The sequence below is a fragment of the Cyprinodon variegatus genome, unplaced genomic scaffold (genome assembly GCF_000732505.1).
Source record: "Cyprinodon variegatus isolate N-32 unplaced genomic scaffold, C_variegatus-1.0 Scaffold384, whole genome shotgun sequence".
NCBI classification, from domain to species: Eukaryota; Metazoa; Chordata; class Actinopteri; order Cyprinodontiformes; family Cyprinodontidae; genus Cyprinodon; species Cyprinodon variegatus.
In genome coordinates, this window is record NW_015150837.1 from 477,884 (window position 1) to 492,033 (window position 14,150).

The 14,150-nt window shown below is 35.4% G+C and overlaps 1 protein-coding gene across 1 annotated transcript; it reads left to right on the top strand.

Moving 5' to 3' along the window:
* The first annotated feature begins 2,330 nt into the window (after positions 1-2,330).
* Positions 2,331-14,071, top strand: sdr42e2 (short chain dehydrogenase/reductase family 42E, member 2). Its single transcript, XM_015387056.1, has 12 exons — positions 2,331-2,412; positions 2,768-3,212; positions 4,071-4,166; positions 5,683-5,740; positions 5,876-5,994; positions 6,080-6,155; positions 7,361-7,443; positions 9,203-9,340; positions 9,436-9,501; positions 9,616-9,679; positions 9,767-9,840; positions 13,425-14,071. Exons 2-12 carry the CDS (start codon positions 2,769-2,771, stop codon positions 13,662-13,664), a joined length of 1,458 nt encoding a protein of 485 aa, XP_015242542.1. The 5' UTR covers positions 2,331-2,412; position 2,768; the 3' UTR covers positions 13,665-14,071.
* The last annotated feature ends 79 nt before the right edge of the window (positions 14,072-14,150 follow it).

A 14,150-nucleotide genomic window follows, 5' to 3' on the forward strand; every position in this document is an offset into this window, starting at 1 on the left:
GCAAGTCTTTATAACTACTGTTCATAAAAGACCTATTATCTTCGAGAATAAAAAAACAACTTTGAGTCATGTTTAAACTGATGCAGCTTGGATGTTTTACTCACCCAATTTTCATGTATATATTCAGAAGCTAGAGGGTGTTAGCTTTCAAATAATGTATCACACATGTAATTTGGGCTTACAGTTCCTAAGTTATTTGCTTTTCCATTTGGGTATGCAAAATAGGCGAGAATTTCCCAAAATGAGGTGGATATTAAGAGGTTAAATGACTATACTTAAATTTTTAGTGGTACTTTTATAAAGCCCATCTAGGGACAATTAGCTGTTGTTATTGCACTTTGATGCAAACATGGGTCTGCTGTTTTATTCAGTTTGTCTATGTCGACGTGTGTCAGTCCCTACCAAATAAACATAAAAAAAGAAAAAAAAAAAGAAATTGGTCTGTTTCTATTGTAACCCAGAGAGGGAAAACCTTTGCTCTTATATTATATTTTTTTTAATCATTCCTTTTCTGAGATACAAAAAGAACAAACTAAAGCAGTATCATTGGCTCTACAACATAAAGTGGAAATTTTTTAACAAATTGCCTCACATCATAAACAAGATCCATAAATTCAAGATGGTCATGATCATAAAAAGCAATGATGAATTGGTCTTAATACTGAGGGAAATCAAAGCAAAACTAAATACCTTCTCAACAGCAGTGAAAAAAATAATAATCATATGCTGAAAAGGTGTTTAGTTTGGCAAGCATTCACCTTTCAGCCAAAAGTAATTATCCCTGCATCCAGGAGAAAATAAAATAAAATCCAAGTGCCAATGTTGCAAAAATCAAATTGAATTGGAACTTATTACATTGTGTAAACACATCCTGACCTGAATGCTCTTCAATAGACACCATAATAATCTAAACACAAATGCTTTAAGTCAAACCAATTTATTTTTGCTCTTAATTAAAATGCATTGTATAAGGATATATGCACCATTTATTTTTGTCATATTACAACCCTTTAATGGATTTTAATGGATTTTTTTTCCTATGCGTTTACATTATGTGACAGACCCTTTATATGGCGGCTGGCTAGCTTAAGTTGTAAGTCACCTGACTTGCAGAAGCCAGAAGTACCTGGGTTCGAATCCCTGTCAGGGAGAATGAGCTGCCTGTGTGGGTCCTTAAGCAAGACCTTTCACGCTGATACCAACATTGTAAATCGCTTTGGATAAAAGCATCTGCTAAAAAGATTTTTAAAAACTTAAGCGTGTTCAGCTCCATTTGTCTCTGAATTAAAGAACCATGTTTCAGCAGAAGGTCTTTTTACATAATGACTCTATTAGCTTTCCACTTCTTGGATCTTCTTAGATATCTCTTTGTGTATGTAGGTCATAATGTTCATAATTTATCTGACCTTTTATAAATCTTTTTGCTTTGTTTCAGCACTTTGACAACCTCGCAACTTTTCAACAAAGATTAGATTTTTAATCCTGAAACCAGATTATGGACTACTCTAATCTCTCTAGCTCCTCCAGAGTTGCCATAGTCCTCTAGGCTGGTTCTCCTCCCCCCATCCAGTCAGTTTAGGTTGACCTCCAATTAAAATGCAAAATTTGCAACACAGTATCAGTGTCTATGAAGCTGTATCATAAACCTGATTTTAATCATTTTGTTGTTAGGAAGCTATCGGCACATAAAGAGATTAGACAGAAGACATCTGTTATGTTTGGACATTTCATCTTCAAGTAACAGAAGGTTTCTGAACTCAAAACACATTTTTATCTGTGAGAATATTAATAATAATTATAGCAACTTGGTCAAAGCATTAAATCACCTGCAGGTACAATTTTTTTTGGGACTATTTTTAAATCAGGTAACGTATCAGGTCTGGTGATGCTTGCATGGTGTCAGGCAATAGTGTGGGTCAAGGAGATAAATTACTGCAGATTGTGTTATATGTATAATTTTTGGCTCAGCAGGATTTTCCAGCTGGTTTCTGAAGTTATCGGAGTCCTTATGCGTGATCTCCTAATTAAGTCTTTAAGATGAGATAATAAACCTTTAAATACACTTTATGAAACATTTTACCTTCAACTCCCAAGTTTTAGGAAACCCCAGATGAGTTAGTAGATAAATAAGTGCTATTTCTATTCCAACTCAATCTGTGATTAAACAATCACAAAACATGTCATATAGATAACGTTCTAGTCAAATGTTGGCCTGTGACATCATGGAGGAGGTGCTGTTTTTTTTTTCTCAGAAAATGTTGTCTTCCTCCAAACATTACGAGAGGAAGATCTTTCAGGTGGTTGCAGGGCTGGCCGAAGGGTGGAGCTTTGGGAGGGCCCACAGATACGGCCGAGCTGGAATTTCTTTATCAGGCAGAGCTACGGATGTTAGGCAAGGAGAAACACAATAAGGTGAGTCAATTCATCAGACACATTTTTCCAGCAGCTTAAAACTATTTAAAAAAAAAAACAAAAAACTGAAGCAGAATTCTGAATTCATTTAGCAGGATACATCTTCTGGGAAGCTACTGTTAGTTTTTTTGGTATGTAATTTAAAATGAATGCTATGAAGATGTATTTGCAATTGTGCCAAAAAAAGAGGTTTAACTTGTAAGCTCCCTCTCTGAGATACTAAACTTAGAATATATCTAAATGTGCTAGTGTGAAAAAGTTTATCTTTGAGAAAAAGGGAACATACATATGCAGCAAAATACATACAAATATTTTGCTGCAGTAAATAACCAGTACTCCTGTTTCTCTCCATAAGGATGTCTGTAGATCTGTACAGCCCCAACATGGGTGAGAGTGCAGCCTCCCTGTGCCAGGTGAAGCAGCTACCCTGCCACAGCATCCAGCTTCTCCGCCTGCAGGCTGGTGGACATCACACACACAACCACTCAAACCTCCCTCACAAGCCGTGCTTGAGCGATGCTTCCTCGGTGGCTTCCTCTGGGACTGCTCCGGCTCTCCGCCACAGGGTCAGCGGGGCCACGACTGGTGCCTGCAACAGCCCCAACTGTGCTGCTTCCAGACTGGGACAGGTGGGAGCAGCGGGCTGGGACGGCCACAGGGAGAAGGTGTTGGTGACAGGAGGAGCGGGATATTTTGGCTTTAGGCTGGGGAAAGAGCTGGCCAGCGAGGGGATGACAGTCATCCTTCTGGATGTGAACAAGCCTCCTTGGGATATTCCTGATGGAGCCATCTTCTTTCAGGTAACCCTAAAGAGAAAGTTTACATTCTGCTTTTCCTATATTCATGCCTTTTTTCCCCTATAACTTTTCCACTGGTTATAAAAAAACAACATCCTGCAGCCATAGTACTGATAAATGATTAAATTACTTTTGGCACTTTTTATGAACTACATTTAAGAAATAGGAAATCTTTTCTTATGTTTGGGGTTTCTTGTTTATAATAAACTTTCACTACATAATATAATTAATATGATTCAGGCTTAATAACATTCTAAAGTTTTTTATTAAGCAAAAGTCAATTTATAATTTGTAATGTATGCTTTTATAGTAATGATCTGATCATTTAATTCTAGATTGTTTTATTGTTTGCACTTGTACTTTTTTATGATTTTTTAAAAGGTTTATTAATTTTTTCATTATTTATTTCTCTATTTTCTTGCTCTTGATTCCAATTCTATTTATCCATATATGTACTTGAAATGATTTGTCTAATTTCTTATTTGTTTTCTGATTTGGTTTCTAATATTTGTTCTCTTGCATTTAAAGCCTATGCAAACAGAAATACTCATACATCTCTGTTTAGCTGTGAAATAGAGTTCTAGTATTACCGTTTCTACCTCAGTGCACCGGCTGGAAACAGACCCAGGTGAGTGATCTGGTTCAGGGCAGCAGCTGCCGGCTGGGTCACAGAGGGTGGAGACATGGTTCAGGTTTCACCTGCACACCCCTGTTGGCTGGCTTACTTTAATAAAAATTGACTCTGGATTTTTCTATTTTATTTATCACTTTAACAGAATTTGCAGCCTCAAACAGATTTTTCTGCTTTATCTGAACAGATAGCAAAAATAATCTCAACATTGTTGTTACTGTCTTCTGCAGAGCGACATTCGGAACTATTCCTCTCTGCACAAAGTATGTGAAGGAGTCGACTGCATATTTCACACAGCATCCTATGGCATGTCTGGGCCAGAGCAGGTGATCCACCCTCTCACCATTTATACATGAGCTACAATTAGTCTTTCTGAATGTACCTAAAAGGTATAGCAGCATAGCAGGCAGGCAAGCCTCTTAATTGTTAACTCATTTTCCTTACAACCATGAAGTACTCCAACCTGAATGACAAGGTGTTGGCCTCTGTATGAATGAAGAGATGTTCCCACTGGATTAGTCATAAAACAGAAAATAAAACACTGGGCTGACACAAACATTTGGGGGTTATTAGTTATAGTCACAGCAAAGTGCTAATGAAAAGAGGGAGTGCAGATTTTAGTTTGAAATATAACTAGGAAAGTTAGCGCTTTTCACGAGAGGTGCTGCGCTTCCTGTAAAGAATGTTGTCTGAATTCCTATGTTGGTGTCGTTGAGATGTGGCCAGCATCACGAAACGTGAGTTGAGATGCCTCAAAAACATGTGAGCTCATTCCTTAGTGGAAAGTTATGTTTGTTATTGAACTCATACATGCGAAAGCATTTATGTGCCTTGAACCTTTCTAGGATTTTCAGTTTGTCTGATTGGGAGGCGTTGTGACAGAGAAGTGAAAGGAAATTGAGACATGATAAAAAAAAAAATAATAAAAAACTTATAAATACAAATCTGAAAAGTGAGGCCGCGCACATATTCATTTTGATGTGATACCCAACGATAAAACCCAGTACAGCCGATTGCTTTAAGAAGTCACCTGATAAGTAAATAGAGTCTGCTTGTGTGTAATTTCATCTCAGTATAAATCCAGGTGCTCTGTGAGGCCCTCAAAGGTTTATCGGTGGGCATAAGGTGAAAATAATGAAAACTTTATATGTGTGTTTCAGATCATTTCTCTCCGATCTGATCAATGGCTTCAAATGTAATTATAATTCTGTAATCCTTTTTAAAAGGAATTCATGGTCAACTCAATTACTGCAAGGTGACAGGACCATGTGGCTTTAAAGCGAACCTAAATATTCAGCGCTCCACCACATAATAGATAAGACATGTAATGTTTTAAGATTTTCTAAGTAATATTTCCTGTTTTCTTTTGCTAAAAGACCTTTGTATTAGCAATTAATACTTTTTCGTTTTTTATTTACGAAAAGATGAGTGGGGCCTGTAAAATTTTGAATGTAGTTCAAAGCTTTTGTTTGATCATCATTGGTATATTACACGATCTGATCCCATTGGGATTTTTCAGGACTTCCTCCCTTTGGAAAGATTGGCTTGAAAGCTTCTCTCTTTTGAATAACCTTTCTTTAAGACTTTCAAAGTTTGAATTAGAATCGCAGTTACTTATTTTAGGTCAATGCTGTCTTCCCAGTTTGAAAATGTGTTAACACCCACATATATACAAACTATCAAAGTTGAATTAATTAGTTTTCTGATTATGGCTGCTACTTCCTCCTGTAAAATCCAGTAAAAGAAGCATTTTTTCCCCACATGCATCTTCCTTTGTTGTGCAGACCTTAATAAATGATCCATCTAAGTAACATCATTTCTCTTCTGTTTCCTACCATCCAGTTAAGGAAGGAGCAGGTGGAGTCTGTCAACGTTGGAGGAACCAGTAATGTCATAAATGGTGAGCAATCTTTCTCCACAAATCCTGCATAAACTTTTGACTTGTGCTTAAATATCTGGAATCAGAGAAAGGATTTCATGCATCCAGCATCTGCTAGGAAGCTTCATTATGTTGTGTGATCTTTTTTTATTTTAGTATGTAAAGAAAGAGGCATTCCCAGGCTGGTGTACACCAGCACCATCAATGTGGTGTTTGCTGGGAAACCGATTGTGGATGGCGATGAGGCGTCAGCGCCATACGTTCCCAGTGATTTGGTGAGCTGTGGTGACATGTGGAATCTTATACCTGAGGTGTTTATAGTAACACTGAGACATTGAAGGAATCTTTATTTTATTACAGCACATTGATCACTACTCCAGAACTAAAGCAGTGGCAGAGCGCATGGTGCTCTCGGCTAATGGATCCTCTGTGAAAGGTGTGATATGTGTTTATGTGCAAAACTAAAAGAGAATAAAATCAGTTAGAAGCAGGATGTTTGGAAGTATTTCAAGTCTGGGCAAATATTTAGTTTTAACTGAACTAATTTAACTCATTTAACTTTAAAAAAAAGGGAAATATAAATAAGCATTTTTTTTCTTAAAATTTGTGTGTTTCTTCTTGAATTGAGATGGTAAGTAAGATACTTTGCCAATAGAACAAGACAATTTGCATTTAATATAAGAAACAATAGCATTGTCTTATTTCTAGTGCATATAATCAAATTAGCTTATTTTAAGAGTAAAAAAACTAATTCCATTGGCAAATACTCTTATTTACCTACTGAAATTAAGGCTAAATAAACAAGGCATTTTTATTTATTTCTAGATCGTTTTTGTAGTGTATTTACGGTAATCCTGCTACAAATATGACTCTAAGCTTCTTATGTTTAGTTTGGTAGCTTTGGTAGGTTAGCAGTTGTTTCAAACTTTTTTTCATTTTCAAATAATAGATTAAAAAGAACCCTGTAAGATATCCAAAGCTTGAATTATTTTTCTAGTATTCCAACCCTGTTTTAAACATTTTAGCACTGCACTTTTCAGATTATTATTGAGATGAAAAAAAAGATAAACACCCATTTCCTTCCTCTTCACATTTTTTCAAGGTTACACTGGGAAATTATACTTTTGCATGGAAATGTAAAATGTAAAATCTACTCTTTTCTTCAGTGTAATCCAACACACTGTGGGTCATCATTATCCCATACATTTAATTAAGCATAAAGCATGCAGGTGTCACATTATATACCGCAAGTAAACATGCATGTATCTGCTATCAGAGGAAGTTTTTTCCACTGGCAAAAGGTCACCTCAACAGCAGGGCGATGGAAATAAACAAAAAGATTTACATTATATTTCTTTGGTACTCTTGTTTTAATGCTCTGTTGTTGCCCTCAGAGATATGATTCTTATTTGACTTTCAGATTGAATAAAAACCTGTCTCAACCCTAAGCATTTATAATGTTTTTTGTTTTTATTTGTACTATTTGCATGCTTCTTGGTAATGCATCGTTGCATGGCAGTCAAATGTTCAAACCTAACTCCCAGTCGGCATATTGTATTACATGGCATGCAGGCCCTGTGTTTGGATTGTCACCCCCCAAAAAATAAACAGGCATATTTATTTTTGCACTAATGTCTACAGGTGGAGGAACGCTGCAGACCTGCGTGCTTCGTCCCTGTGGCATCTATGGACCAGAGGAGAGGAGACATCTTCACAGAGTGATGGTGAGCAAACCAAAATAAACTTTTTGCCACTCCTGCAGCACCCACTCCTGTTTGAAGAGTTTCCATTATTGATGAAGCTCTCCAGGCATCCAGTTACATTTCCTTTTCTTCCAGTTATTTCCCCTGCGTGGCAGCAGTGCCTGCAGTTTAGGGATGTGATGAAGCTGTTTAAATTTAGTAAGAGAGTTATTATTTAGCCAAGAAACCAATTTTTTTCTATCCATCAGAAACAATAAGAACAGATGCACTTATACATCGTTAAAGAAACTGGTGGAACTTATTATAAAGATGATATAAAATGTTTTTATTTGGGTCAGTTTCAGTCAGTATTTTGAGTAGAAAGGTGTCATTAACAGTCATAAAGACAACTTATTTAAAATGTTATTAGATTATAGTTAATAGCATGACTCACATTCTTAAAAACTGTAACTATTACGATCATAAAAAATTATATATAATTTTGATAGTAGATGAATAAGGGTGCAGATTCCTTAACCTTTCAACTTGAAATGTAAAAATATATATATATATAATATTGGACTAAAGTTTTTCTAGAACGCTTTACATACCGTATACACTTGTTTCTAAGGTAATTATTAAATAGTAAAATGCACATAGAAATGTGTTCCTTAAATATTTGCACAAAAAGAGAGCTAGAAGGGAAAGAAGTAAAACTACATACAGTTAACCAAGGAACAATGTTGTAGGTTATAATGGGTAAATCCTACCTTTTTATTAATGTAGCAAATGCAACATAGGAATATCCCCATAAATGTACCCAAAGATATTGGCCATTGCAGTGTGTTTGTTTGTTTCTGTGTGCCTGGGAGTAACTGCTTTATTGAACCATTCACAACAAGAGAAACTTGCAGCAAGAAAAGAGTCTGATGTTCAAAATTATTGCCTTAAATCTAATCGTATATAAACCATGAGGATTATTTTTTCTTGATTTTTATGTTCTGAAAAATTTAGCAATTCATTTCAGATTAGTTGTGCAGGCATGTAGGCTATCTAGTATAACTAACTGTTAAAAAGTCAGAAAAGCTGCCTGGATGCTGATGTAGTTTGTGACACTGCTGCTTTCCACCATGGACATCATGGTTTGATCCTAGTCTGAGTCCTTTCTCTATGGATTTGTCTGAGTAGATGTTACTTAAGTTCTCTTGGTGGTTTTAAATCTAATGAAATAAGATACATTCTACTAATAAAATTATAGTAATTTCACTCAGCCAAACTCAATGCAAATTGTTGGGAAAAATTGTATAGGTTGTTTTAAGAAAAGTAACCTTTTCTTAATTCAGCTATTCACATTTTTTCCTGTTTACAATGTTAAATTGTTGAAATCTGGTATATTGACAAAATAAAAAATAAAAAGTCTTCTGTCGGTGATGTAATGTTTTTATGCTAATATAGAATAGAATAGAATAGAATAGAATAGAAAATCCCTTTATTGTCCTACAATGGGGAAAGTAATTATTTAATTACTTTCCCCATTATTAAGTCTTTTGTTATATTTGTATAAATTAGGAGCTTTTTAATAAAAAAAAATAAGCTTTCAGATTTTTATGTCTTTCATTTTAAGAATTTTTATTGCTCTACATATCAGCACTTTGTTTTAAATTCAAAATTATACTGATATGAACTTAACACGGGCATTCTTGTAATTCTGCATAAGATAATAATTTGATAAAATAATATGAATGGAATTCTAAAAGATCCATTAGATACAAAATGACCTCTAAACACCTCTTTTGGTCAGATGAATGTGGAGCGGCGTCTCTTCAGCTTCAGGTTTGGAGACCCAGCAGCCAGGATGAATTGGGTCCATGTAGACAACCTGGTTCTGGCGCACAAACTTGCAGCTGAGGCTCTGACGAAGAAGAAAAACTGCATCTCTGTGAGTATTAAAGTCACAATTCTATAAATACCTTGATCTTTACCCACTGAATTGCTTCTTTATGATTTAAAAATATATATTTTGCCCTTTTGCAGAGCGGCCAGGCATATTTTATTAATGATGGCATTTCTGTCAATCTGTTTGAGTGGCTGACACCTCTGGTAAGTTAAAATCTGTGTTATTATGAGTGAACCCAATGACTTGTGATGATTAATAATGCATTATTAAAACTTTGTTCTTAGGTAATCTTCTAACTCTTCTGTCTCCCTCTATAGTTTGAAAAACTGGGCTACAGTAGACCATTGATAAATCTTCCAGTTCCACTTGTCTATTCTGCAGGTAGCTCATCAGTCTTTCTCTTTATTTAGACATTTTAATAGAAATATAAAGATCTAATGCTGACTCTTTGATCTTCCTCCTTTCAAGCTATTCTGGTGGAAAATTTACATGTGATTCTGAGTCCATTAATCAAGGTTCCTCTGCTGTTTACCAGGAGTGAGGTAGGCCTGCGTCTCGGTTTCTTTAAAACACCATCTCTCCCACACATATATATATATATATATATACATACACATATATATATATATATATATATATATATATACATATATACATATACATATACATATATCTATAGATAGATAGATGAAGTTAGCCCTATTTACTCAGATGCCTCTAAATTAATTCAAAAATGCTCTTATAAGCTGCCAAATTAATGAAAAATGGATTGTGGCAGCGTCATGATGAGGGACTTATAAGTCTCTAATAAGTTTTACTCTTATAACTTATAAGAGTAGATACATTGATGTATCTAAATAAGACAATGAGAAACAAACACACACAAAAAAACAAGCAAACAATGTTAAAAGCTGTAAAGGACCAGAGATTGAGAGAAATGTCTTACAGCAGGACAACAGTCCTACACATCCCAACAGAGCTTTAACGGTTTGAATCAAAGTGACATTATTTTATACAATGGTCCATTCAAAGACCATACCTAAATTGTATGTTTGTAATGTTTGGAGATAATTTTCATCCAGTCTGTACACTGCAAAAAACAACTCATAAGAATTACTATAAAAAAATAAATTGTAAGTATTTGCATGCAAATGATCTAAGTAAGGGGCTGCTTTTTATATCCAATAAAAAATGTACAACCCTCTTAAACAGAGAGTTTCAACATTCATTACAGAAATATACTCATGTAAAATCAAGAATATTGGACTTATACAAACATGCTCTAAACAACTTCTGGGTGAGGGTCAGAACAGAAACAGCCACAGCAGTGGTATAAAGATAATGCATGCATTTAAATGGAAAAAAGCATGCACAAATATAATAAAAGTGCATTATGTTGCACTGTATTAGAATCTGTACCGAAAAAATATAAGGTTGGTATGACTTTTAAACAACAAATACACAGTATTTCATATACAACACATCCAACACAGATCTGGTAATACAGTCTGGTAATATGGTCGCTATTCAAATATGCAATGAAAATCTTACAAACCTACACAATAAAACAGTGTACAGTGTAATTTCAACATTTAGACCAGTCGTCCAGACTAGTGGAATTTTAAAAATGCAATTACAACATTAATGAAACAAGATCAACAAAATTAAAATTAACAGCTTAAACTGTCTAACCATTCTCAATGAAGAATAAAATCTATACTAGATATTTGGATAAAGATATCTGTTGTTTTTTTGCAAAATATATACCTTATGAGGCAAAAAAATAAAAAACATTAATGACAGGCAAACTTCCACTAAGCTTAAATGGAACCCACTACTGATTTTTTATCATTTGATGCAGCATTTTCTTACCCTAAGATGATAAAGTCATTAATGCACTTAGGAAAGCAACTTCAACTTCAGGGTGTTTATTTTTTGGGACAGTTTAAATCCATCCAATTGCAGGAAACGTTTTTGGAAGACTTCTAAAGTGTAGCACAAAGTGGGAGCATATGTCAAGTTCAGGGCATATATCATTCCTATGAGCAGCGAGCAGGCTTTTTCAGTATTATTGCACCCTGCCAAAAAAGACTGTCATTAGGACGACCTCTTGCTCTATGTGTGATCCTGTAACCTCTGGATTCGGAAGCACAATCAGTCCTGCTTTGAGCTACAGTGCGCTATTAACATACTGCTATTAACATACTGCTATTAACATACTGCTATTAACATACTGCTATTAACCATTTAAATAGTATAAGGAAATCTAAGTAAAACTTACTCTGTCCCCAAAATGCATGTATTGCATTTAAAAAATGTTTAATTTTACTTCAGAAACTCTAGTTTTAACTGAAGCTTAAAAATACAGAGAAGAAATTATGATGAATACTCTTAATAGAGTTTACTGCACCAAAAGTCACTTTTTCCAGTGTATGGGGTTGGCCAATATTGCTTTAAAACATTCAGTCTCTAGATGACCTTGTCTGCTGTGCCATAATCTTTCTGTCTTTATACAGAATTAAAATCATATCTTCAGCCAGATTTGTGGATCTCTGTAACTTCCCCTAGTTACCATGGGGCTCCATGGATAGTGCTCCCCTTGGCGGCAAAGGGGAAAAAAACTCAAACACTTTGAATGCTTTTTATTCATTTTTCACAACTTCCTATTAACTGTTTTTATTTGACTTCAATGTCCTGTTGGTTTACTGAGGTTCTCTAAAAAACCTCAAAGACTTTTACAGAACAGATGGATTTATAAAGACATTCAATTACACACTGCTCAACTCTATTTAATAAGTGGTAAAAATGTGGCTACACCCTATTCTTCTTTTTATTCATAAAATAAAGTTCAAACCTTTTATTACTTCACACATTTGTGTTGTATCTTTGTTGGTCAACCAGATGAAATCCCAAAAAAATACACTGTAGTTTGTGGTTTTCATTTTGTAGACCTTACAACTAAAATGGTTTGAATATGTTTGCTGGCTACTGCATTGTCTATTTTTCTTTTCAATATTAAATTTTTTTTAAAGGAAATTTAAAACTTTTAGATTTATTCATCCTTTGATTTTAATGCATTCTGTCTGCAAAAATCCATCTTAAACCTTCAGCTAAAAGCATTGAATAAAAGTATCCACATCACTCAGAAATAGCAGACTGTGAAATTGCCTGAATATAAACATGAGTCAGAAGTTCCACTGGAAGCTGTTAAGGGAGATGATTGTTCTTTAATTAATACTTCATTTTTGTGAAATACACCTGAGTAAGATCAGCTAAATTGAATTTTGGAGGTTTATTTTGATTGAAATCAGCCTCAGGAAGCTTTAATGGTGAGTCCTGAGGAGTCTTGCTGACCAGTCGGGTCCTCATGAATGTGTTATGAAGCCGAAACCAAAGTGCACCTTTAGCTGGAGCTAGTTCTGTCAGACAGCTGCTGCAGGGCGCCGGGATCGATGATTGCCCCTCTGAATAAAACATAAACCGCTGAGGGGTCAGAGCAGAAAGTTTTGATGTTTTAGTGTGGTATTATTCTTTGATCACAAAAAATATTCAATAAATAAGTGAAACAGTTCTGATATAATAGTGTATAGGGGTTGAAAGCTGCTGCACTCTGGAGCAATAAGGTCCTGGGTCCAATCCAATATGTGCATGGCTGTGTTGCCCTGTGACGGAGTGGTGACCTGGTCGGCGTGTGACCCTGACGGATAATCAGCAGAGGATGGAAAGACAGCTGGGTATATCTGTTTTGTTTAAAATCACCTTTAACCTGAAGATGTCAGAAAGGATTGAAAGGTAGATGGAGAAACTCATAGCAAACATCAGGTCTAACAGGATGGGCAAGACTCTGTAGTCTTCAACTCTCTGGCCGTGCTGTCTCTAATATACAGGCACATGGATATACTTACCCTGAGTCTTAAAGAAAAAAAACTTTGCTGATTCTCTGTAAAAGGTGTGTGCATTCGAAAAGGTAAAAAAGACAGTTAGGAAGAAGGGAAATTCCCCTGCTGCTTTTCTTTATCAGGGGGCACACAAGGTGACCAGGTCCTTTGTTGGACAAGTTGGGTTTATTAGGATTTTACCTGAAGATGCTTAAGAAAGTTTCTGAATATTCCATATTCTCCTGCAGGTCAGAAACATCACAGTAAGCCACACCTTCAAAATCGATAAAGCTTGCCGAGAGCTGGGTTACCGCCCAAAGCTGTACAGTCTGGCAGACTCCGTAGAGCATTACCTCACCAGCCGACGGTCTCCTGCTCCTCCTCTTCATCTCAACCTGTCCTCTACCAAGCATATGATCCAATGGGGCGTCCTGCTACTGCTGGGTCTCAGCCTGGTGCTGCTCACATTCTACGGCATCTTGAGTTAGAGCTAAATGCTGTGATTGCAAATGATAAGGCTTTCAAAAATAACTGGTGCAAAACATCTCAACAATTATTTGTGGGGAATGTATCACATCAAGTGTCTTATTTCTATGTTTCCCAATCAAATAAGACCTATAGTTCCCCAGTGTAGGTCTATTTAAAAATTCCTCTTCAACCTTTTAAAATCAGCCTCCTGTTTAAGATTTTTTTTTTATCTTGAAAGTATTGAAACTGATTACCAGTATGTTTAAGTTATTAATTTAATTAAATCCAAGTTAAATGTAAGTATTTGGTCGGTTTGATTAAAACAATGTATCACTTTGCATTACTAATATTTACAATATGACAGCTACTGTATTTAAGGCATGCTTCCAGTTGTATAATTATGTTCTATAGTGACTGATTATCCCTGTTAAGGTAGTTATTTTGTACACTTTTAGAAATAAAACAATTATGATTCATGAAATATTTAGTAAATATCAAAGTCAAAC